At 41.7% G+C, this 25,504-nt stretch overlaps 1 protein-coding gene across 10 annotated transcripts in view; it reads left to right on the forward strand.

Moving 5' to 3' along the window:
* LOC142564865 (uncharacterized) overlaps positions 1 to 25,504 on the forward strand; it is a 92,735-nt gene that overhangs the window by 38,271 nt on the left and 28,960 nt on the right. For 7 of the 10 annotated variants that reach the window (XM_075676045.1, XM_075676044.1, XM_075676047.1 and 4 more), the window contains 10 exons: positions 2,997 to 3,146; positions 4,491 to 4,655; positions 7,754 to 7,909; positions 8,437 to 8,592; positions 9,123 to 9,278; positions 9,809 to 9,964; positions 10,497 to 10,649; positions 11,864 to 12,019; positions 18,733 to 18,888; positions 21,486 to 21,575. In XM_075676045.1, the coding sequence (XP_075532160.1) occupies positions 2,997 to 3,146; positions 4,491 to 4,655; positions 7,754 to 7,909; positions 8,437 to 8,592; positions 9,123 to 9,278; positions 9,809 to 9,964; positions 10,497 to 10,649; positions 11,864 to 12,019; positions 18,733 to 18,888; positions 21,486 to 21,575 (1,494 nt within the window). The remainder of the gene's footprint in view (positions 1 to 2,996; positions 3,147 to 4,490; positions 4,656 to 7,753; positions 7,910 to 8,436; positions 8,593 to 9,122; positions 9,279 to 9,808; positions 9,965 to 10,496; positions 10,650 to 11,863; positions 12,020 to 18,732; positions 18,889 to 21,485; positions 21,576 to 25,504) is intronic. The other 3 variants (XM_075676048.1, XM_075676049.1, XM_075676051.1) reach the window with 3 other exon arrangements.

Genomic DNA, 25,504 nt, shown 5'->3' on the forward strand with positions numbered 1-25,504 from the left:
GCCCTACCATTCCATGGCTGGCCAGATGCATTTATATTCTAGTAAAACATCCCTCGTGGACTGAAATCATAGAATCAGCTAAAATATGAACATATATGTATTGTCATTTCATTTTCATGGTGCCTTTTACACGCAGATGGATATTCCCTTTGCTTGGAAAGTGGGAGCGATGTCAATAACACACGACCTGCCGAAGCCGAAACGTGTACTTCAGAAATTCGCCCCACACAACTAATCATTACAAGTCTCTGCAAGATGACCGTGGAACTAATAGTACACCGAAACAATTAAAACGGAACAATAAAAATACAAATTCAACACTAAACGTAATATAAAGCCCTACGAGGAGGCATTTGGACAATGAGCGTGCAGTAGTAACCGGTAGGCTCCGTAATATTTTGGCCAACTTGTAATTTTAACCCTTATCAAAAGCCCGGGATGCTAAAGCTTCGCATTTGCTTCCCATATAACGACGCTCTCGCAGCGGGATATCTAACTAGCGACTTTTCGCTTAGCAGGTGAGCGCATAACCGCTGATTCAACGCGGCGTTTCCCCAAAGAAAATCATGCGGGTTGCTTAGAAGTTAAAGATTGCACGAAGCATCTGCTATCAAGGTGCAACGGTGCGAAAAAAAAAGAAGCTGACAAAGATTCATATGCAGGTCTCTTCACCCTCCGCCCCCTAGATTTTTTGAGCTGTAATGTAGCTCAAGGCATTCTACACACCATAGTCGAGACCGACAGACAGGATTTGTACAGTTATTGTATGTTTGTCTCTGTATATATATATATATATATATATATATATATATATATATATATATATATATATATATATATATATATATATATATATATATATTCTACTAGGACACATAAATACCCAAGAAAGTGGATGGGGAAATGGCGCCGCGGTAGCTCTATTTGTAGAGCATCGCACACGACATGCCAAGGTTGTGGGTTCGGTTCCCACCTGCGGCAAGTTGTTTTGTCACCCACTTCATTTCCATTAATTTATAGTTTCTTTATTTCATTTACAAAAAGCACAAGTAATTTTCCCGTATATTGTCCTTGGTGTCAGTGTTTGTTGGCTTCTTATGATATATATATATATATATATATATATATATGAGGACGCTTACAGGCCCTATGGGTGCCATGTGTAAGGGGGTTACAAAATCAAAGGCATAACAAAAAAGTAAGCAGCATTCTGAAGTCTGGTACAAAGGATACGTTCAAATGCTGGGCTCTTCAACATTACTAGACAGATCAAAACATGAGAAACTAAAAACTAAAGTATTAAAATGCCACAAAGGCACACTTCATGTAAAGAACACAAGTGAAATTAACGCAAAGCTGTAATATTAATAAGTACAATAGAGGAAAATGAAACAGATCAAGGAATACAAGGCTTCAAGGGATATTTCGGGGAAAAGACGCAACAAAGCAATAATATATACAATGCATACAAATGAACACGTGATGCACCATAAAATACTAATTGATAAGAGCGACATAACAATTAATGACATGAAATAAAACATCTCAAGAAATTCGAAGCACACTGCCAAGCACAAGAAACAAGATAAACTGATTTGTAAGTGCTATTATGAAAAATGATCGTGTAGGCGAGGACGAAATTTTTCTTGATCTGACTTGGAAGCAATGTTATCAGGAAGATTGTTGTCCAAGCGAATGGCCGTAGGGAGTGCGAAAAAGTTAAAAGCATGTGCAAGTGGTTATTTAATCGGCGAGACGCGTTTGAGGCTATCTGGATATACAGTGTGGAATGTGTGGCATTATAAACATATTTGCGAAACAAGGATAACAGAGCGCTACTACGGCGAAGAACCAAAGGCTGGAGGGAATGATCATGTTTTATTTGCGTTACGCTTGAGTGGTGGCTATAATTACGCGAGATAAAACTGGCAGCTCGGTTCTATAAACTGCAGCGCTTGCAGAAAAACAGATGTGGAGAAATCAATAAGCCTTCAAAACCTTAACAAGCGACCGACCGATTTGCTAAGTGACTGAAACAGAACGCAGAATTTTTTTTGTTCGTCATCTCTACATTTATTAAAAAAACTCCTGCTACCCATTCTAACGTGTGGTTAGTGCTTTACTCCCTCACCAATTACGGCGATTGGGTGCTGTGCTGATGTATTCTTTAATTCTTGGAACTGTGTTTTTCTGCAATCATACACAATATGTGTCGTTGTGTATATATAGTTATAGTTTTTTACGAATTTCTTATTTGAAAGCCTTGAAAAAAGAAGACAAGTCTACTTGCTGGCTCCCGCTTTTACGTTATTGTCGTTTTGCTCATCGTTTTGAATTCACATCTCCCGCGTTCCGCTTGCTCTCCATGGATTTATGTGTAGTACTTTAGGCATACATATTTGCTTTATTATTAACTCATTCTTGAAGTCCTTCAAATTATTTCGTTTTCAATATCTATATTGAATATTTTCTAGCACTCTATGTTATCACTTAAACTTTTCATAATGCTTGGTAATATTTCATAATCTTTCTTTGGTACTATGTAGCTGTGCTTCTATAATAATTGCCATTGTTGCTTCGCCATCATTGTATAGGTGGTGATAGCTAAATGAATAATTTAGTGAAAAATTTTTAGTATTCTTTAAAAGTAAGCCTCAGAACGTAGGAGAAACAAAAATCAATTGCACACGTCATGTAGCGGCCCAAAATAATAACTGTATACTATCATTACGCTTTCAGAGTATATCTCCGTGGTTATTTTTTCTGTTATTACCTCGCGCTTTTGTTTTCCTGATAAAAACCGGACACATATGGAGGCATGAAAGCGTTTGACGCGGTCAGCATTAGCGAACTTTGCTAAAATGTTTGCCTTGAAGCAACAGAGTACTCAAAAAATACCAGTAATTTTACCAAGCTCGGCATACATCAGCTCAGTTCGGCGAATATTCTATTGTTATTTATAGTTTACCTTGACTGTCGCCGTTTCTTTACTCCAGACAAGCGATGCAAGGTTATTGCCACTATTCCAACATACAAATGTCGTGAAAGGTGGTTCTTCAATAAAAAAACAGGAGTCTGCCTTCCAAGCTGCAGTAGAAGGGCACCTTTCAGGAACAAGATAGCCTGCGATGGAGTTTGTCGATCTGGTGAGAACTTTCGCCTGCTGTTTTGTTATCGCGAACGACCTTAAAGAACGCGCGCGAGTGATTACAAAAGTTATCAATATAGATATATCTACCAGCAAAGCAATGTCGGTACAATTCGGCGCTACAAATTACCGAACTTCATTCACCCGCACTGGAGGCGAAAATTTGGCTCCTCAGATAGGTGCACTGCAAATAATAAAAATCTGCATTACTCGATGGGAACTTAAAATGCCTAGTCATCTGCTGAAACAAGAAAAAATAAGCAGTTTATACGCACACCTTGTAATCTATGCGAAGCGAATCTCTCGTGAAGCGGTTATTCAAATTTGCCCATTTCGTCCCTGCGTACTTGACTTAAAGGAACATTTCTCGCGTTCACGTGCCCCAACACACGCATGCTACGCAATGGGACAGCGCTAACTGGCATTGGAATAATAGGCATATGCCTGAGATTCTGGTCTAACATTTAGAACATCGACTTGCCGTGCCGGGATACGAAGGTTCTATCCCACCATCGGGCATGTAGTTCAGTGTTTCAGTAAGTAGGAGCTACTCGGCAAGACAACAGCACCGAGCCGCAGCCACGGAAGGTTGCGAAATTTCACAACGAAATCTTTGTTTCCACACAAAAATAGAACAAGCGATTGAAAGAATTGCACAAATTGGCGGCCCTCTCTGCTCCTATAACTTTAAGCACACACTCTTTCTGACAGAACGATTGGCTTTAATGCGATTACTACTTGTTTATTTTAGGCACTTAACCGTGTCTACCCATCTAGATGGATATTCATCTGTCCATCTATACCCATGCGATTTACGGTAGCTGAAGTTCTGTGATATCTTGGGCTACAAGACATGTGGTTGTGTCTGCCCCACCGTAGCGGTCGGTGCATCGTCAACATGCCAGCTTCCTCGTCCGACACTCACAATGTCGTCGTCGTCATTCATTGCTCGTGCCATTGCTTTCATGTCGTCATCATAGCAATGTCGTCTTACCTTCGTCCCCATTTAAATATATATACCGATAGATGCAATGCCATCGTGATCATACCACCGCCAACGTTTCATGGACGTAACTGTGGGAGCGGGTACATCTGCTTGCGCTGAAGAACCATGGTACGCTGTTTAATTAAACTAAGAAGACGGTAACACGAAAGAAGCCTAGCAGATGCCTTCTTCCAAAAAGTTTCCTACGGCCTGGAAATTAGAATGACTGTTTTTAGAGGAAATAAAATAGTTACCTCTTTAAAATTATGATTTTAGAAGTGCCACTATAAGAACTACCCAAGTTAGGCAGATGAGTGTTCGAAAGTAGGCGATAATTTTCCTCATTTTACTTTTCAGCGGAAGCTTGCAATTTCCCAATGGCAAGCATTCCCTGTTTTCGTCAGGTGCACGAAGTGTTCATTTACAATCCCAACCAGAATTCGTGCTTCAAGGCATACGACTGTTCTTATTTCGGAAATAAATTCCCTACAATGCCGGAATGTCAAAGAACTTGCAGAAAGGGTAAGTTTTTTTCATTCTTCAAAACAAATGGCAAGTAACCTTGTGACCAAGCTATTGAGCGTGTCCCTTTTTGTGGTCAGTTATGGTGGTTTAATGAACCGAAGTTATTTTATATGCTGCTATGTGATAAAACACGTGTATTATTTTCCAATAAAAAGCAGTGAAACATATTAAAATAAATTTTCTATGTATGATTTTCAAGCAAACATTGTATTAAGTGAGAATACAACCATGCTTTTCTTTGCTGCACTTAGGAATCAGTATAATCATAGCGAATGCCTGATGTGTAATGTGTTCACAATTATGGACCTTCTTGCGACCATGGTTGCCTAATTTATGTATAGTTTCACACTCACTAGTGCTCCCCCAATGCTTTGCGTTTACCATACCTTTGACACTACTAAATACACAACTCCCACTCTCTGCGTCCGGCAGAAGTTATACGCAAGCATAAATCTTGCTTCAGATTGTCTCGGACATTAAGCTTTTTTTATTTCTTTGTTTTCTTTCTTCTGACATGGTGGTAAGTACAAATAAATAGTTGGGCAGGTATTTTTGCCTTGACAAGTTTTAAACTATATAGAGAATTCAATATATTTACGATATATGCTGGGAGATACACCAGCTCCCCCCCCCACCCCTGTACACTGCATCTACCGTTCTTCAATCTATACAGTAGGTCAATAAACCAAACAGACATTATGCTTAGGTTTACAGCCTAGGAGATTTAGTGACTAAGTTTACAATTGTTCTATGGAAGTACCACTGGCAAAATAGCAATATTTTTGAGGTGTGTAGATTATATCGATATTTTCTCACTTTCGTTGTATTATTTGGCATGTTTAGAAAACTGGTATCCTGTTTTTCATTTCTGTGTTAAAGAGGCGCAAAGCTTTATACTTTCGTTTTTCAAACTTTTTATTATTTAACACTTAAAATAAAAATTTAGCGGCCTAAATGGAAATGACCTTCCAGCAGTCACTTGAATGTAAATTATTCATTTATATGGTACAAACCTGATCAGTTATGGTGTTATTGATGTCCAGAGAAACAATATCTACGTTCCCATATATTTATACAGCAGTCACTGAACTAATGCTTCTTCCTCACGCAGTACGATGTCAGCAATGTTCGCTCTGTAAAACACCGTTCCTATAGTACCAATGACGTGGGGTAGCATGCAGATACCTTTTTATTTAGGTTCCACAGTAAATTTCTTATATGTGTTTTTCGAGTGTTTAAACTGCAAAGTCTCATGTGTTCACATTACAGAAGCATGTGTGTATGATACTTCAGATATATCTGCTAGTACTTCTTTGAGACTACAATAAAGTTCCATGTAGCGAAAACTCTTCACTAAGAGAAGTTTGGGCATATTTATTTATGAAAATGGATTCGCGAGGAGACTGTGCTACTTGATTATATATTAGTGGAATAATACATTTTATATGAGCAATTTAGCTTATTCTGCGGATTACAACACTAGTTAATATACTGTTGTTGAGATTTGCTCTTCAAATAATTTGTTCAAAAATCCGTCCGGGAATCATGTAAACCTGTAGACATGAACACACTAATGACATCAACTTCTAGTTACATACATACTACTGGCAATTGGTGAACCGCTAGCTTACCAATGAATTTTTGTCGGCGCATGGTGTAGCCGTATGCGTAGCGGAAGGGTGGCTTTCCGATCTCGTGTTTGTGAGTTGTGCGGAGCCATTTATCCCACTGTTTCCTGTTTGCATGTTGTTATCACGAGACAAACACGGCATGGCCATAATACACAGAGGACCCGTAGAAAGTGCCATAGGAGGTCACCCAGCGCGCCTCCGCGACGCTTCTCGTCTTTTCTCTTTCCCCGTTTCGCTCAACGTGACCCAGACTCTCATCTAGGTGGCGTTGCTTTGTCGTGCGCTTACACATTGATTCCCAGTGGAGGAAAAGAAATAGGAAGCTCACCAGCAAGTGTACGACCGGTATGGCGAGGAACAAGGGAACAAGGAACGGCATGCGGAAAGTCAGACGGGCTGAGATAATCTCACGGATGGCGGCAATGGGAAAGAAACCGGTCATGACTAAGTATTTAAAAAGAGAAAACGAAATGAGGACAAAAGCAATTTATGATAACTAAAGGGGAAGCTCATTACGTTGTGTAGCGAGATCAGGATGCCTCAGAACACGGACTTATATATCTAGATCTCAGAAGGAAGAAGCATATGCTTGCTGCAGTAAAGCTAGGGATGTTATGGAGCCTGTTTTCTTAGAATGAGAAGATATCTGAGCACGATTTACGCATCACTGGTCTCCTTGAAGTTCTTCGGATCAGCGAGAGCAGGGAGAAAGGAAATATAGAGATTAGTAAGAGGCGATTGGAAGGTTGCTGGAAGAAAGTAAGGAAGCAACAAGCAATGGAGGCGTTCCAAAACAAAGCTAAAACTATAATAATAATATTATTTGGGGTTTTACGTGCCAAAACCACTTTCTGATTATGAGGCACGCCGTAGTGGAGGACTCCGGAAATTTTGACCCCCTGGGGTTCTTTAACGTGCACCTAAATTTAAGTACACGGGTGTTTTCGCATTTCGCCCCCATCGAAATGCGGCCGCCGTGGCCGGGATTCGATCCCGCGACCTCGTGCTCAGCAGCCCAACACCATAGCCACTGAGCAACCACGGCGGGTGACAAAGGTAAAACAGCAAATACAGAAACATTGCAGATGGGAATTCCTCGTGGGTTCTTGTTTTCGTTTTTTTTATATGGGTAGGACATTAGGCAATAAAATAACAAGAGCTTGGCGGCTCATATCATCACCCGTTCCAAAGGGGACGCACATAGCATCCATCCATCCATCCTAAGCGCGCCTGCTTCGTGCATGCCCCGGCGCGCAATTCTCTTGTCCAACCCCAGGAACCTTCCTCCTCGTGCGCTCGCTTCCTTCGCGGCTTCAAACTTTCACCGACTTCACTAGTGGGGCACTTAGGCTAGCGAGTAAACAAATGGTAACCGTAACAAAGCAGTGCTTTGTTTCTCCTGCCATTTTCTCGTCTATCGTATGCAATTACCTTTGACCGAAAACTCAAGCGCGTTTTTTGCAGGTGGATCACAACAGCACTTGGCAGGATCAGCAACGGGCACTTCTTTGCTATCGACGCAAATTCAAAATGCCGGATCTACTGTGGGTCTTCAACCAGCTTCGTCAAATTCAGCTGCATCTCTTGGTGCGGGTATTCTTGGTAGCGGAACAGGCACGGGTGAGCGAGATTCGTGAGGTTTATTCTGGCGCATTGAATTCAAACGTGCATGTTACCATGACACAGTGGGTAGTTTGAACTCGGACTCAGCTGCATTGGAGAGGCCTATAAATATACCAGTGTCACGAATAGTGGTCCGTGATTGACGGTCAAAGTGAACGCAATAAATAATGTTATTTGAATCAAAATTTCTGAATATAAGAAGCATATATCCGATACAATAGAAATGCAGAAGAATGAAAGGTTATCCTTCTCATGATTTGTTCTTGAAACAGTGCCATATAATCCTTGATGAATGACCTTGGTTAGAATACTCAGTGCGTGTTTCTGCCACAACCACATCCCATCAGTACCAATCTGCCGATCGAAAAAAGGCATGTTTATTCGCCCTCCTTTACAGCTGTGGATGGGTTTCCGCGTAAAAAATATTGGTAACCTCGACACAGCACAGCTTTGTTTCGCCTGCCATTTTCTCGTCTATCATATCCAATTACCTTTTACCGAAAACTCAAGCGCGTTTCTTGCAGGTGGACCGCAACAGCACTTGGCAGGATCAGCAACGGGCACCTCTCTGCTATCGACACAGATTCAAAATACCGGATCTACTGTGGGTCTTCAACCAGCTTCGTCAAACTCAGCTGCATCTCTTGGAGCGGGTCTTCTTGGTAACGGAATAGGCACGGGTGAGCGAGATTCGTGAGGTTTTTTCTGGCGCGCTGAATTCTAAAGTGTATGTTACCATGACGCAGTGTGCTAGCTCGAAGTCGGATTCAGCTGCATTGGATACACCTATAAACAAACCAGTGCCACGAATAGTGGTCCGTGATTGACGGCAATAATTAAGGCAATAAATAATGTTATTTGAACTAAAAATTTCTGAATATAAGAAGCATATATCCGATACAATAGAAATGCAGAAGAATGAAAGGTTATCCTTCTCATGATTAGTTCTTGAAACAGTGCCATATAATCCTTGATGAATGCCCTTGGTTAGAATACACAGAGCGTGTATCTGCCACAACCACATCCCATCAATACCAACCTGCCCATCGAAACAAGGCATGTTTATTCGCCCTCCTTTACAGCCGTGGATAGGCTTACGCATAAGAAAAGTTGGTAACCTCGACAAAGCACCAGCTTTGTTTCCCCTGCCATTTTATCGTCTATCGTATGCAATTACCTTTTACAGAAAACTCTAGCGCGTTTTTTGCAGGTGGATCACAACAGCACTTGGCAGGATCAGCAACGGGTACCTCTGTGCCACCGACGCTAATACAAAACACCGGGTCTACTGCGGGTCTTCAACCAGCTTCGTCAAATTCAGCTGCATCTGTTGGAGCGGGTCTTCTTGGTAACGGAATAGGCACGGGTGAGCGAGATTCGTGAGGTTTTTTCTGGCGCGCTGAATTCTAAAGTGTATGTTACCATGACGCAGTGTGCTAGCTCGAAGTCGGATTCAGCTGCATTGGATACACCTATAAACAAACCAGTGCCACGAATAGTGGTCCGTGATTGACGGCAATAGTTAAGGCAATAAATAACGTTATTTGAACTAAAAATTTCTGAATATAAGAAGCATATATCCGATACAATAGAAATGCAGAAGAATGAAAGGTTATCCTTCTCATGATTAGTTCTTGAAACAGTGCCATATAAGCCTTGATGTATGCCCTTGGTTAAAATACACAGTGCGTGTTTCTGCCACAACCACATCCCATCAATACCAACCTGCCCATCAAAACAAGGCATGTTTATTCGCCCTCCTTTACAGCCGTGGATAGGCTTACGCGTAAGAAAAATTGGTAACCTCGACAAAGCACCAGCTTTGTTTCCCCTGCCATTTTCTCGTCTATCGTATGCAATAACCTTTTACAGAAAACTCTAGCGCGTTTTTTGCAGGTGGATCACAACAGCACTTGGCAGGATCAGCAACGGGTACCTCTGTGCCACCGACGCTAGCACAAAACACCGGGTCTACTGCGGGTCTTCAAACAGCTTCGTCAAATTCAGCTGCATCTGTTGGAGCGGGTCTTCTTGGTAACGGAATGGGCACGGGTGAGCGAGATTTGTGATGCTTATTCCGGTGCGTTGAATTCTAACGTCCATGTTACCATGACGCAGTGGGCTAGCTTGAGCTCGGATTCTGCTACATTGGAGAGCCCTATAAAAAAAACCAGTGCCACCACAAATTGTGGTCTTTGTTTGAGAACAAAGCGACAGCAATAAATAATGTTATTTGAACTAAAAAGGTCCGAATATAAGAAGTATATATACGATACAGTAGAAATGCAGAAGAATGAAAGCTTATCCTTCTCATGCTTAGTTGTTGAAACAGTGCGACATAATTCTTGATGAATGTCCTTGATTAGAATACGCACTGCGTATTTCTGCTACAGCCACATCACATCAGTAAAAATATGCCGATCGAAAAAAGGCATGTTTATTCGCCCTCCTTTACAGCCGTGGATAGGCTTACGCGTAAGAAAAATTGGTAACTCGACAAAGCACCAGCTTTGTTTCCCCTGCCATTTTCTCGTCTATCGTATGCAATTACCTTTTACCGAAACCTCGGCCGCGTTCTTTGCAGGGGCATCACAACAGAATTTGATAGGACCAGCAACGGGCTCTATGCCATCGACGCAAATACGAAATACCGGATCTACTGTGGGTATTGAACCAGCTTCGTCAAATGCAGCTGCGTCTGTTGGAGCGGGACTTCTCGGTAACGGAATAGGCACGGGTGAGCGAGATTCGTGAGGTTTTTTCTGGCGCGCTGAATTCTAACGTCCATGTTACCATGACGCAGTGGGCTAGCTTGAACTCGGATTCTGGTCCATTGGAGAGGCCTGTAAAAAAACAGTGCCACGAATTGTGGTCTGTGTTTGACGGTCAAAGTGAAAGCAAAAAATAATGTTATTTGAACTAAAAAGGTCCGAATATAAGAAGCATATATCCGATAAAATACAGATGCACAACAATGAAAGCCTATCCTTCTCATGCTTAGTTGTTGAAAACAGTGTGACATAATTCTTGATGAATGCCATTGGTTAGAATACACACTGCGTGTTTCTGCCATAACCACATCACATCTGTAACAGTCTGCCGATCAGAAAAGGGCGCGTTTATTTACCCTCTTTTACGGCTGGGTATATAACATCTGAATGGGTTCCATCAATTGCCAATAAAATGCTTATATACCGGAATTTTGCTAATTATTTCCGATTTAGGTATCACCTTGGAACCGTACAAATGGAACAGTGAAATCTATGAAGCTTCAGCTTGGAGAATGACCTATATTCAGGACTATGTTTTATTCCTTTAGGCTTGCCCTGCATGCAAAGCTTGTTTTTCCGCAATGAGAAATTTAATTCTCGAAGTGAAGTGAACCAATGCTAAAGCTATAGACATGAGCATGAATTTCTCTGCCGAGTAAGAGCTACAGCCCAGTTAACAGATATATAGAGAAATAGGCATCGAAAGTCTGGAGCAAAATTCTCTATTGTGTTATGCAGTTTTTTTGCTGTGCTATCAACAATGCAATGCGGATAAGTGTTAGAAAGAACATGTATTTATTTGCAGCACAATTCGAGATTATACGTTTGACTGAGGAATGTTCACTGTTTCTTTTTTTTTACCTTTCTTTATGGACGAAGCTCTAGTTTTCCCACGCGATTTTAATCCCACTGGTGCATAAGTTATTGCACGCAACGAAATTGATAGAACGCCGCATTTAAGGTAATGTACTCTTTTTTGCGAAATGTTCATTTAACTCGTTATGCGCCAAATGTTTAAAGCACTACAATGTTTCATCGCTAGAAATTTTTTCTGGTGCCCTAATTAACGCTAGAATATATTAGAATAGCGAAGATTGCTTCTAATTGTGGGAACAGCAGGTTCACCGGGCAGCTAATATTGGAGAGCGTAAGCACTTTCGAAATTTCCCTTTACAAACAGGAGCAGGTCAAGACGGGTCAAGAAGCACCATGTTGACTGGCGGCCAAGCAACAGGAGTAGCGACAAGTTTTCATGCATCTGCTGGCCAGCAAGCGGGTCCTTCAGTTCCAGTGAAACCAAATAACCAAGGACGGGTGATGCCAACGCCAGGCACCGGTGAGCATAAAGTCATACTTGCCTTAAGTCGCCTCGTTCCTTTTTCATATGCTTCGAGGATTATGATTGGACAAAAAAATCGACACTAACATTAAAATTGCGCTGGCGTATTACTTTGATTTACCATGTACGCCAATCTATGATATATCCAGATCTCTAATCTCGTCGTTGGATGAATACTGACGTTTCTGGGATCGTCGCGAAAAATCAGGCAATGCTTCAGTCAGAGATAACACGTTAACCAAATTAAATATCTCTTGTTAAGTATTGAGGATTCCTGTTTTTTTTACTGCATCACTGAGTATTACTCTTTTCATTTGATTATGTGTGTTGCAGGACTAACATTAGACTAAAAAACACAAACATTCACTAAAGAACCCTAATGCATTGCATTTGGCGTCACATTGTTTAAATTGTGGCTGTAAACCTTTCTTTGAAGACACCAAAATTCTTTTTAGACATAAATGCCAAACCACACGGGAAATCATCGAAGCATTCCACACCAAAGATTAGGAGACACTTGCGTTAGCCATGCTTCGTTGTCTCTGTTAGATTGCGAATTTCAGTACCTTCACAATACGTGTACTAATCTGAAGTAATCGTTCTTTCTTTCCTTCTTTGACTTGCATACCTCCTGATATGTTTCTCTGATGTTTTTTACCTTGTGATGTTCTTATGCTGCGGTTTCTGCAATCACCTATATATATGTTCTTCGTTTTAATAAAAATTTAGTTGAGAGTTAGCGCTCGTCCTGTCTGCTCCTTTCTGTGTCCGCGTTCACTTCGCGTTACAAGACAAGATCATGCATTCTCATATAGATACACCAAAAATAAGTAGTTGGAAGCTTGCGCTTTTCCTGCCCAGTTTGGTTCGTTGCCTTTATATAGTGACTCGACTAAACAATTTGCGATCCCCTTCCATGGACAAAAATTTTATTTACCCATAGGACTTTAGGGATGCGCCAAGCTAGGTGGTGTACCCACGCAGCTCTAGAGCAGGTTGCAGAGTGAGAGCATGAGATCCGTCGCACGCGTGAGGTGTCTTCGTGTACGAATAAATTTTGGAGCAAAAGGTAGTGCGCTCACGCTGACATATGGCACAGGCGGAAAGTGAGATTCCCATTTTCTACGACACAAGAAGCTGCTTTTAAAAAGATTCAACATGAAGATACCAAACAGCACCGGAAGACTAATGTATTCCACAAGGCTGACCGCACTGTGGGTCTTAAAATGATGAGGAAGATTATTTGATGAGACAGACAAATGTGACCTTTCACGCCCCGTAACAACACAACTGCTTACGCGAGAGAGCGGAGTATAGGGCTCCGACCCTTTTATTCTTTACAATCTGTGTCTCTTTAACGTGCACGCAATGCGCGGCACAGGAGTGTTTTTGCATTCCGCCCTTGCGGTCGCCATTTAATCACATGAAATTGCGCTGAGCAGCGCAGCACCATAGCTACTAGGCCATCATAGCGTGTATGAGGTATCGAATGCAACATGAAAGGCTACTAATCGGTTTCTTTGAGCACATCATGTAGCTGCGGAATAAACTTCCCACACACACTTTCTGGACTCCGAAATTTTGGCCCAGCTGGTGGTAATAACGTGTGTTGGAAGTGATCCCGTGAGCATGTTGTGCCACTTACCTTGTTCCGTATTTAGCGCTGTTTTGTTCAAGAAAATTGCCTTACCTGCTAGCCCGTATTCAGACTTTAGTGTACTTTTGGAATGGTTTCACATCAGATGTCCTACGAACTAGTGAGACTGCTCACAATAAACAAATCACAATTTCTACCTTAAATATATTTCGCGTTGAAGCGCTGCCCCATTGCATCTTGGACTTCATCTGAACGCGTTCATATTTTTGATAGTTTATGTACGCTCGTATCGCACTTAGCAGATGTTATACATTGCGATTTATTTTTGACAGAGCTATGCATCGGCCCCTGTTTGTCTTAGGTAATGTGACCATATGCATCGCACATGAAAGTGGAGTGGAACACGAGCTCTAATATAAACACAATAGTCAACATTACTTTCACGTTATGTTTATGTAAAAGGAATGTCCTATCCAAGCTCTCCAGTAAATGTGTACTTCCCTTTCAGCATTACTTCATGTGCGCGCAACTAGAGTTGCGAAGAGGCAACACCTGAGTTGAATTGATTCTGGAGTCATCCCGCATTTCTAAACAGGCTGAATTAAGTGGAAATGTTATGGTGGCACCAGTTCTACAATGATGGCACTTTAATGAAAAAGCTATTGCAGACTTTTCCAATGCTGCAATCAGCGATCCACAATCGGCTAAAAGGTTTTCGGGCCAGCCCCACTTCGCCGGTCTGTCCCATAATGTCCTGAAAAGCACAAGAATGCCACGTCTCTCATGATATGGGCACACTGATTATGCAAAATTTGACTAAAGCCAAAAAATTGTTGCCAATTTAACAACTTTTTTTTCCGTACTGGCCCGAAATGTACGCGTTAAAGACGCATTAATATGCTAAAGAAAGCTAGATTTTATTTCTGAATAGCCGCAGACAACCCCGTTCCAAAAGGAAAAAAAATGGCTGCCCGTCGATCGCGCCAGGAAGCTGCCAGGGAGCGTTAATTTTTTTGCGCATAATTTTTTCTACGTGGGAGTAAAACGTTATCGAACCCTTTCATCCCGTATGTGACATCACTTCACCAACTATTATTAGGGGAGGATCCGCTCAGCCAAAAATATTAAGCTTCCGTTGCATGCCGCCGCGATTTTCTACCAGTCACCCAAAACTAAGTAAGGGGAAGCGGACGAATCGCAGACGCAATCATCACATTCCTCATCAGGTTATCTACATTCACTATGCTGACTGGGTCGCATCTAACCCTCCCCAATTGAGCGCGCTCCTCGCCTCTAGTCAGAAAAATATATGAAAAAATTTCAATCTAGGCAATGTTATTCGCTTTGAAAGAAAAAAAAATGACTTTCAATAATGAATGGGCTCGTTCCATTGGGCTATTCAAACAAAGCTGTGTGTTAATGTCCAATGCTTGCTTCGCTGGATAAAGAATTTGACGCCAAGTGTTTCCAATATAAACAGACTGAAATAGTTCTACGTTATAGGGCCCTTTGAAAGAAGGAATAGGAATGAAATGGCCAACGACGCAAGGTCGTTCCTCCTCCCTCTCGAGGGTAGAGATATTTCTTCTCCACTAGGGCGTCCGACGCACAACACCAGGGCTGTTCTACGCAAGGGAAGAATACTGCCGCTAAGGATAGGGGCCATAGGTTCGCTGGAGACTTCAGGTGGATGGAAGCAGACACAGATGAAGCATGAAGACCAATTGCATTTGCAAGTCTTTGAAAGGAATTACACTTATAAACACAAGGTGGAACTAGAACACATACAGCGACCCTATATCGGCAGAGCAGATGGTGCATAGTACCGCGAGTTCAGTACCGAACGCTTGGTCGGGCCATCGGGGTCCTGTTTTTTACCCCATGGATCCCCAGTCATAGCATTTACAGCTCTATCACCGCCGAGTGGCTCTCAGGGTGGTGCGCTAGCGCTCCAAACACGTATCTTGTACAACAACCGGAGTGTGAACGGTCCACCAGCTATCCAAACACACAGCTTCGTGCATGCACCCTTTTCTTTACTACAGTTTAGGATATTTGGTCCTCTCTGTAACACAACCTCAAATAACGCAACATGAGAGATACCTACAAATGCATAACAATCGTACCCCGCGCAGTGCCACAGAGCCCAACACAGTGGGCACAGAAAAATACTATCAAACTAGCATGACGTGCAATCAAAAATGACAGGATGATCGACCTATGATGTGCCGCCTCGTCCTCCGTTCGTAACTGCCTACACGCTTTGCAGGAACCGATAATGTAGTAATTGCGGGCCATTCCTCAAGGAAAGCTGCCGACGCGGCACATTAGCCTCACATACATTTGCAGAGAGAACGTTTCTTCAGAAAGGTTTTCCACGATAGTCAATTGGGCATGGCTTCAAAAAGAAAATCCCACAATGGTCACAATGGGCACGGTGCGCAGTGCGTGATCAATGCACAGTTTGCGCGTTCTTTGCTGTCACCGCGATAGTCACACGTCCTTGACAACCAGTTATCCCATTGTGCTTTGCCCTTCAATCAAGGACCATCGGCAACATGCCTCCAGTGGTTTCTTTGCCATACATTGCAGCCCATACGTTTGGCGGGACCAGAATGACGGAAAACGTTAATAACAAGCTTTCTGAACTAAAATAAAAGTAACTTGCGATTTTCCAGCCGCAGGCTTCATAAATAGGGAGCCCTATTTTACCGAGTGGGCTTGGAGTGTAAAGGCCACGTTGTCCGGGAACCTCAGAATAGTGGAATTCCGGACATGTTGGTGATGCCTATTTGAGTACGGTGAAACGCGAAAGATGGGACAATGTGAGGCGAGACAGAGGGCGCAAGCGTCTGGAACAATAGTTGTTAGTGCTCAGTGACGTAATCAAACCAGTATATTGTCATTTGGACTAAACTATAAGGACCAATAAATAGTATTTCTCGTACCGGTTCTTTTGGTATGCACGAATAAGTGCCTATGTCTACTACGCCGTGCTAGTTATAAAGAACACTATTCTGCACATTGTACAGTTCTGAGCACATGAAGACATTTGTGCTTAACGAAGAAGCAGTCAATGTAAAAGCAGCAACTTCAAGTTGTCAAGAAATATGATTCGGTTTTGCTAGAGCGCACTTTATCAACGAAAACAACGATAGGGGCCAAAAACTACGTCGCAAGCTTCTTAATCTGCACCGGCCTAAAGTAATTTGGAACGCGCGACATGTTTTTGGCACACTTTCTTTAGCTTTCTTGTGTGTTTAGTTATCTACTGTAGCGGCGCTTTGCGTTATGGAGAGAAAATTTATTGGTGCAATACTACAAGAGCCTATGAGTCCCTTACAGAGCCGAACCCAGTCCTTAAAACCAGACAGAAACCTTGGTGACGCAGCATCATGAACTGGCTCCGCACTTTATACTATCGTTGAGTGGTGATTTCATACATGGCATCATCTGCTGTTTATTTGCTAGGCTTTATATGTTGGTTGCGTTTTCTTTGTTCATGCAACAATTATATAGCGATAAAGAGACATATTTAGATGAAACAATAATATTGGCGGTAAGAAAATCAAAATCTTCAAAGAAAAACTACTGTAACAAGAAACCAGATACCAAAAACAGGAAGACCGGTAAAGTCACTGTTTAACACAGTCCAGCAGCTGAACCCATGAACAGACCAAGATCTTGCACGCAGTCTGAGTTAAAATAACAAACATAGCCACTTGCCTTGTAGGACGGCACATCATGAAAGTAGAGAAGGAGGGATGGCTCAATGTAAGAGTGATTACACGTTTTTTTCTCCTTAACCACGAAATTATTGAAGCTGCCGTTTTTAGTGTTCGTTTATGATGTACCAAGTGTGCTGGCAGTGGAGACGCAGAAAGCGTATCCGGTTTACGCATTCTGTCCAAGTGTCTCTCATGGAACTGCACTAAGATGTGTAGCTGCCTGTAAATAGGCCACAGACATTAAAACGTGTCAAGCATGAACTGTTTTCGAGCCTTTTCTATGGAATTTCAGCAACGACAGCATAAGTTCCGTACGCTTTTACGTTATCCTGCATATCGACCACAATGTCTTCACCCTATTACGCCAAGATTGTTTGCGATGGCTAGTATAGTTATTTCAGCTCAGTCAGGTAAATTGTACGCTTTTCTAAAAACGCACTGCTAATGATATGGAGCATATGCACAACAATTTATTGCAAAAGCCATAGTTACCATAAACATTGAGTTTTACCTACTTATCAACTTTAGTATTTCTCCTCTTTTCGCCAGATATAATACAGGAGAGCTGTTTGGTTCACTGAGACTAATTCGGAAAACTGTTACCCTTTCTTGTAGAAGTCATAAAAACAGGCAGAAAACAAGGTCGTAGTAACCATTTTAAAAGCTCGTACTTCGGTAACGAGGGGTGAACGTTCGACCAGCCTTTGGCCCTCCCCCTTACACCTAAAATGACATTCATATAAGTCCAGGTAAATTTAATATGCTAATCTGTGAAAATTGTGGATAACAGCAGTGTAACCCGTTGGAGCACTTGATTCGGAAATTTAGGAATAGCCCCTGAATGACAGGACACTATTAGAACTCTTCGTTGGTTACCCATACGACGCCCAAAATTCCCTTAAAATGTCATCTTTTTTACTCATGAAGTGCTCCTATACTATTCAGCAAATAGCCTGCGCTTCTCATCCAATCGGCTTGTAAAGCGCTTCAAGCATCTCATAAAAAAATGTTGCAGAACACTTACAAGAATCTACAAACTCAACTTTCTTTAACGATTTTCAACATTGCGTTTATATTTTGTCCGAATATGAATCTGCTTCTACATTTCGTTTTAATAGGGAAAGCTATGTAAATGTTTATTTTAACGCTAAGCTGGCAAGATCAACGATTCAACAATTTTTATTTGTTCGCGAATTAGCCCCGCACATTTCAAGGTTTGCATGTGCATCACCCCGAACATGTCGCCTACTTCCTGTGAAAAAGAAGTGAGGAGCAATTGAATTCTTTCTGGATTCTGTTAAAGTTGCATATGGCGTTCTCGAGTGCTTATTGCCGCAATGACCTCGCCGATCTAAAAAGAACAAAAAGAAACAATTCCTATACAGGCGGAGCAGAACAGCAGGTGGGAATTGAGAACGCGAGTATCTCCCAAGTGTCCGGCCAAACGAGCAGTTCCGACACAACGGCGAGTCATCAAGCGGGTCCGTCGCTTTCAGGAATGTCAACTGGATCAGGCCTGAGTGGTCACCAACCGCCAACAGGTGAGTCAAGAATACCATGTATCAACGTTACGTAGGCCTTAATTCTGAGCTTAGAATAAGAAAAATGCAGTGGGTCAGATAGAATGAAGACATACGTACCTACGATCAGCCAGAAACGCTTACGGACCACGCATGTAATAAAACGTTGAATTTAGGAGTAGCATTTCAAAGTAGCCAGTCAAATCACTATGTTGTTCACATACACTAGCAGCGTCTGGAAATGCGAACACCAGGCTCCGGCAAAAAATTAGGGGGTTTTACCTGCCAAAACCACTTTCTTATTATCAGGCACGCCGAAGTGGAGGACTTCGAAAATTTCGACTACCTGGGGTTCTTTAACAGGCACCTAAATCTAAGTACATGGGTGCTTTCGCATTTCGCCCCCATCGAAATGTGGCCGCCGTGGCTGGGATTCGATCCCGCAATCTCGTGCTCAGCAGCCCAACACCATAGCCACTGAGCAACCACGGCGGGTAGCAGGCTCCGTTGTGTGGTTGCGGAGATATCACGCTTTCTTCTCAGATTCATAAAAATTTGTGGACGACTGTACATACGTACAGGTTTACTTAAGAAACTCAGAAAATATAACAAATTTCTTGCGCGCATCGGCGCTTGTCGTTTGCGGACGCGTCAAGGAAATTATAATGTATTAGCTAGCTGCTTTCAAGACACAAACAGAAAAGCGAGAAAAATGCGTCTGATTGAAATGAACAAAATAAGCAACCAATATTTCACTGCGTTAGTAATGAGAACGCAATATGCATTAAATTTGTTTAGTTTATCTTCCGTTTCACGTTTCTCCATTATATCTTTGCGCAACCTATTAAACGAGCAGGAAATCCAATATTCTTGGCACTTTTTACTGTACATTCTATATAAGCACAGTAACTTGTAAAGCAGCGTGTTTCCCAACGCTTCATGCTTAGTCTTTACCGCGTGGTCCGAGGAAAAAATTGCCAAGTACTATTGCGCAAAAAGATTCGAAAAAGAGAAATCGTTTGCACTGTTACTTCTTGCATTATTCACGGAGCCCATCGTAGGCATTAGCGTACATATGCACGCATATATCTAACGTACCAGCTTATCCTGTCGATCATTTTTTTGTTGGGGTGCAGTAGTCGTAAACAGAAATACAATGTACGAACACCGACTGATCCAGAGATTTGACAATCAACGAACACAACTGAGAAAGTGATTGAATTCAGGCGTGCATAACTGCGCTGCTACAGCTCGTAAACATTTGTGTAGTAAACGTAGGAGTCTCACAAAGTACGGTAATCAAATTAAAGTGCCAGATACTTAGGAGAAAAGAACAATGGTAAAGACACGTAAGAATCTCTGAACACCTTGTAGTTGAATGGGCTAGTGCAGTTTAGTAGTCCTATCAACATTTATGGAGCATATGAAGGTATTTTTTGTTTGAACATATTTGATTTGCACTTCAAGCATTTAAATACTGTTCTGGCCTTTTTGAAATATTGATGGCTTAAAGATATCATTCCTTTGACATTAGTGCAGTGGCGTCAGGATATTAAGATGTTGTACCATTTAGTGGCCTATCCGCAATGTCCTTGACAGAAATGTTAAATTTAGTATGAGGATAAATCGCTCCTTGACCGACATCTTGTCTAACTATCGAAACATAGCCATATCAATTTTATTTACAAGACTGCATGCAATGGTAAAAGAAGAAATCGGATAAGAATTTTGAATATTCAACTTGGAAACGAACACATTGTAGTTTCTTTAACACTATAATGTCAATATTAGTTCAAAAAGCTCTGATCGAATCAGAAATAAGACAAGCAGAAAGTCATTTCGCACAATAGTGCTGCATACTTCATTCCTCCATCATGTAGGTTGCCTAATTGTCCTCTACTGCTAGTGAAAATTACGGATCAGCAACAGACCTCAGTCAGAGGCATACGCTGGCCTAAAAGCGCGCAATAAAAGTACCTGTAAGATTACAAATATTGAAAACTTCGACACTAATCAAAACTAAAAATTTCAGAAAAGATACAAGGAAAATACTTTTGCTCTTCCCATTATTATGCATTTGACCAAGGTTTACAAAATGTCTGACCACACTGCATGTAGACATTATGAATGCTGGAGGCTCCGCAGGGCATGTACACTTGTTAAGCAGTTAAGCAGAACACAACGCAAATTAGCGGTTTCCGTGTATAAGAGAAAACAATAATTTTCATCAGAAATTGAGCCTTGCACGCTCACAGCTTCTCATTAATACCATCGAGTCGTGTTATTCAAAAGGGGAAGTATATTTTTCTTTTTATTCATCTCCTGTAATATGACATTACGAGTAGCTAGATCGGTGTAAATTTATGAGGCGCAAATGTGTGATGACAATACGGTAACCGATTCATTTAGTTACCCCAATCGTCACCGTACGTGGTAGGCTAACTAATTAAAGATATATATTTTATTCTACACAACATATTCAAAATATTTTCCAGCTTTGTGAACATAGGGTCCTTCTTTCTGTGTTAGAATGCTGATCACCATGGCAGTATATGATAGTCCACGTGCAAATATGCAATATTATATTTTAGCTCAACTATCAACCACCTCACTTCCAGGCAGCACACAGGGTTCCGGCTCCAGCTTGCTACTGGCACAACAACATAGCCAAACAGGACCAGTGCTTACAGCTCAGCAAGCAGCAGAAGGTAAGCGGCCATACTTACGTAAATTCTGCAGTATCATGACTTACTGTTCGCTCTTTCTGCATCCACGTGGCAAGATTTGTTATGCCTAAGAAATGAATGAGTGTTTTAGGCCCAGCTGTTGCAGTATGTCCACCGAGTATCGCTATAGGTAGCGTTGTAGCAGAGTGGATTGCAGCCCAGCCGCTGTTCTGTTGGGAAGGTGGCGCAAATTCTTGTTAGTCGTGGACGTTTTTTTTTTTGCCTTTCACTAAGGCCGCAGGGCTAGATGAGAGGTGAACGGAGGGAAGCTTTGGTATAGGTAAGATATACTTTGAGACGAGTATATGTAATGCGATTAAGTGCGTGATTGACTTAAAGTTATTGCATTGTAACCATTTTTAGGTTCTTAATAGGCCCGTAATGAACCACTGAGAACTTTAAGGTATGTGAATGCAGGCGTATTACGGATACCAGCGTGCATGGCTTCGTGAATGTAGTGAATGTTCTTTAACAGTGTGCTCAATGTGTAAGACTGGTGACATCAACTAAAATCTTAAGTGTAGCTCAGAACTGGCAACCTCCTTTCATCTGCCAGTGCAGGTGCATTGCAAAAGCCGGGGACAAATTCACGCATTCTCAGAAGTAGCTCACTGGTAATTTGTCTCTCTGTGTGTGTGTGTGTGTGTGTGTGTGTGTGTGTGTGTGTGTGTGTGTGTGTGTGTGTGTGTGTGTGTGTGTGTGTGTGTGTGTGTGTGTGTGTGTGTGTGTGTGTGTGTGTGTGTGTGTGTGTGTGTGTGTGTGTGTGTGTGTGTGTGTGTGTGTGTGTGTGTGTGTGTGTGTGTGTGTGTGTGTGTGTGTGTGTGTGTGTGTGTGTGTGTGTGTGTGTGTGTGTGTGTGTGTGCGCGTGTGAGTGCGCGCGCGCGCGTCTGCCTGCGTGTGTGGTTAAAGACCACATAGGTGGTCTTCACCGTCTTTCACTAAGATACAGTTAGCTATGCAACAGTGACTGCGAGATGATTCCCTCAATATATTCAATTGTTCAAGTATCGTTCCTTCACTATCGGTCCGTCGCAACCACTAAACTTGCAGAAAAAATAGAAGAAAACAACTTATTGAAGTTGTTTACCAATAAAAGCAATTTTGGCATTACCCTTTCATCATTTTTTTACGAACAGTCATCAGCAAACAATGACAACCATGTCGACGAGATTCCGAGATCTACGGAAGCTGCACAATGCTGTAAAGCGTCTCCGATCAGCATTGTCTAACCACGGGCAAAAACCTGCCGTGACGTCGTTTTTATCAACCAGGAGGAGGCACGAAAGGCCTAGCCGCGGTGGCTGATAAAGGCTCTTTTATAACGTTTGAAATTTCACGCAACTCTTTGCTGAAACATAGGCAAACGTTATTACATGGAATATTCGAAGTCATTACCTTTTTAAAACACGAACTCAATATTCGAACATGTATACGGTTGATACGCTTCGGGTTTCATAAAGCTGAGGGAACAACTACAAAAAGGACAAGACGACAGAGTGCAAGCTAGCAACAAAGGCTGTTTTTGTTTCTAGGGCAATATTTTATACGCTCGCACACAGGCACCACGTATGCGGAAATGATCACCTCCTAATAAAAACAAGTTCCATGTCAGAAAGGTTAACAGATGGGGTGCTTATGCACTGAGGATGTAACCTGTACAATATTTTCATCCTCAATGATACACCTCCATTTTACATTGGAGGTTTCTCTGTGTACGTATACCCCCGTTGCAGTCTCGTACATGACGAAGGTTACTAAGGAATCACTTAAACTCTACACAACGTGAATGTACCGTTAGCCTACAAGCTAATGATTAAAATGTTGGTTCGAGTACTGCTTATTGACGACCACTCATTTGATAGTGTAGCTGCATCACACAAACATGGCAAGAATTGTTCAATTGTGCATAAAACAAGAGGCGGTTTGCCGGTGAACGTTTCTCTACGAAAGCGTAGCTGCCATTTAAGGGACGGTATCTCCAATTTCTGTGGACTGCTCGTTTCAGTCCCGTTTACACTTCCATCAATCACGATTTAGGCGTTTTAGACCGACATTACAAACTTCGAAGGTCCTGAAAATATGAGCATTGAAATAATTTTTGATTGATCGGAAATGTAGCTGCATTAGACGCAGAAGTAAGTACACACTGCCTACGGTTAAGCAAACAATATTGACACTTTATCAACTGTCAAAGAAATCAGTGTGTAAACGAAATGAGGCACAGTGAATCGATATGCAGCGTTCGTGAGACAGACAGCACACAAAGTTATAAGTTATATTGGTGGAAGAGGGTTCGTAATATACAATAACCGATCACAAAACATAAATCTGTGCGAGCAACACTACCTGTATTAGTACTAAGTACTTAAACTCTCGGCCAGAAACAAACCACGACAACAATGTCTGTTAGTTCGATCTAAAAGACAAAAATCTAGCTAAATGTAACGACATACAGCCAATCTTCAACGAAGATTTTTGGTGCAAACTTTGGTCACTGGGTAACAGCCACATGGTATGCGCCACCCTTCAGCGTCAAAACAAAAATCATTTAATATGCGCTGGTGGGGGCAGGCTAACGCACGTCATATATAGAGGGTATTTCAGCGAACACTCAAAAATCTTGAAGAGTTTCCTGTGGCAGATATTGCAATTCTAGTGCATGAGCTGGTCTAGTCGAAGCGGCAGACAATGCTCGCACATTATATTGAGATGGAAAATCGACATATGTAATGAAGATTCACTAATTAGGTTAAGTTTTCGACTAACTAAATTATGGGCTGTATTGCAATTTGAAAATTCTGGCCGTGGAGTTCGCAAGGCGGATCCACTTGGAACGAATTTTCAAGTTGACACCATTTTCGAGATATAGATTCCCCAAATTTGCGGAGAAATGCATTGCCGTTCCAGTTAATTTGTTGAGAAAACGTGGTTTCAGGCACTCAAGCACACAAGTAACTGGAACACCAATGCATTTCTCCGCAAAGTTCGGAAATTTATATCTGGAAACTGGTGTCGTCCTGAGAATTCGTTCCAAGTGAATCCACCTTGCGAAGTCCACTGCTGAAATTTGTAAATTGCAATATTGGTCATGCGATAATTAGCTAAATGGTTAATTAGTGCATTCTTGCTAATTATTCAATTTTGCATAATAAATTGTTGAGCAAGTAGTGTCCGCCGCTTCTAGTAGACCGGCTCATAAACTAGAATAGAGTTATCTGCCACAGGCAAACTTTAAAAAATTTTCAAGTGTTCGCTGAAACACTCGGTACGTATATATATATATATATATATATATATATATATATATATATATATATTCAGACAATCTTGTTTGAGTATAGATTCACAAATGCTCCATTCAAGGACTTCGCTGCAGTGGTCCTATATGGCGCCATGAGCCCTGAGGTAAGCGCAAATGAGAAGCCTGGCGGTATACAAGCCTCATAGATCACGTGTTTGATAGGTTCAATCACGGTGCGTCGGTGCATTGCTTCAATGCTAATTACAGTAGCGTCGACATTTATCGTGAGATGAATTCTGCTAAGTTTTTGTTATCGTTTTTTTGATATGCACCCAATATTCGTGTCCAGCCCAAGAACATTCACAAAACAAACTTCCATGTACATTAGTAGGTGCTATTAGGAATTAGAACCTGGAGAATGGAATGTAAGGCGGTCTTGTGTTCGTGAACGAGTCTCTCGGAACATCGTGAAAGTGCAGCACCCGAACAGTAACGAGATTTCGTAATCTACGCAAAATTCAAAATATTACAGGAGTCTCCCAGTTGGCCCTGGCCGCCTGAGAGAAAAAACGGTTGTGTACAATTTTGGCTCCGTAGGAAGCAGAACACTAAAGTATGAGAGTCAAAACTAGAACAAAAGAGAAAATCCACGTGCCCTTTTTCGAAGTTC

Source organism: Dermacentor variabilis, chromosome 11 (genome assembly GCF_050947875.1).
Source record: "Dermacentor variabilis isolate Ectoservices chromosome 11, ASM5094787v1, whole genome shotgun sequence".
In the NCBI taxonomy this organism is placed as follows: Eukaryota; Metazoa; Arthropoda; class Arachnida; order Ixodida; family Ixodidae; genus Dermacentor; species Dermacentor variabilis.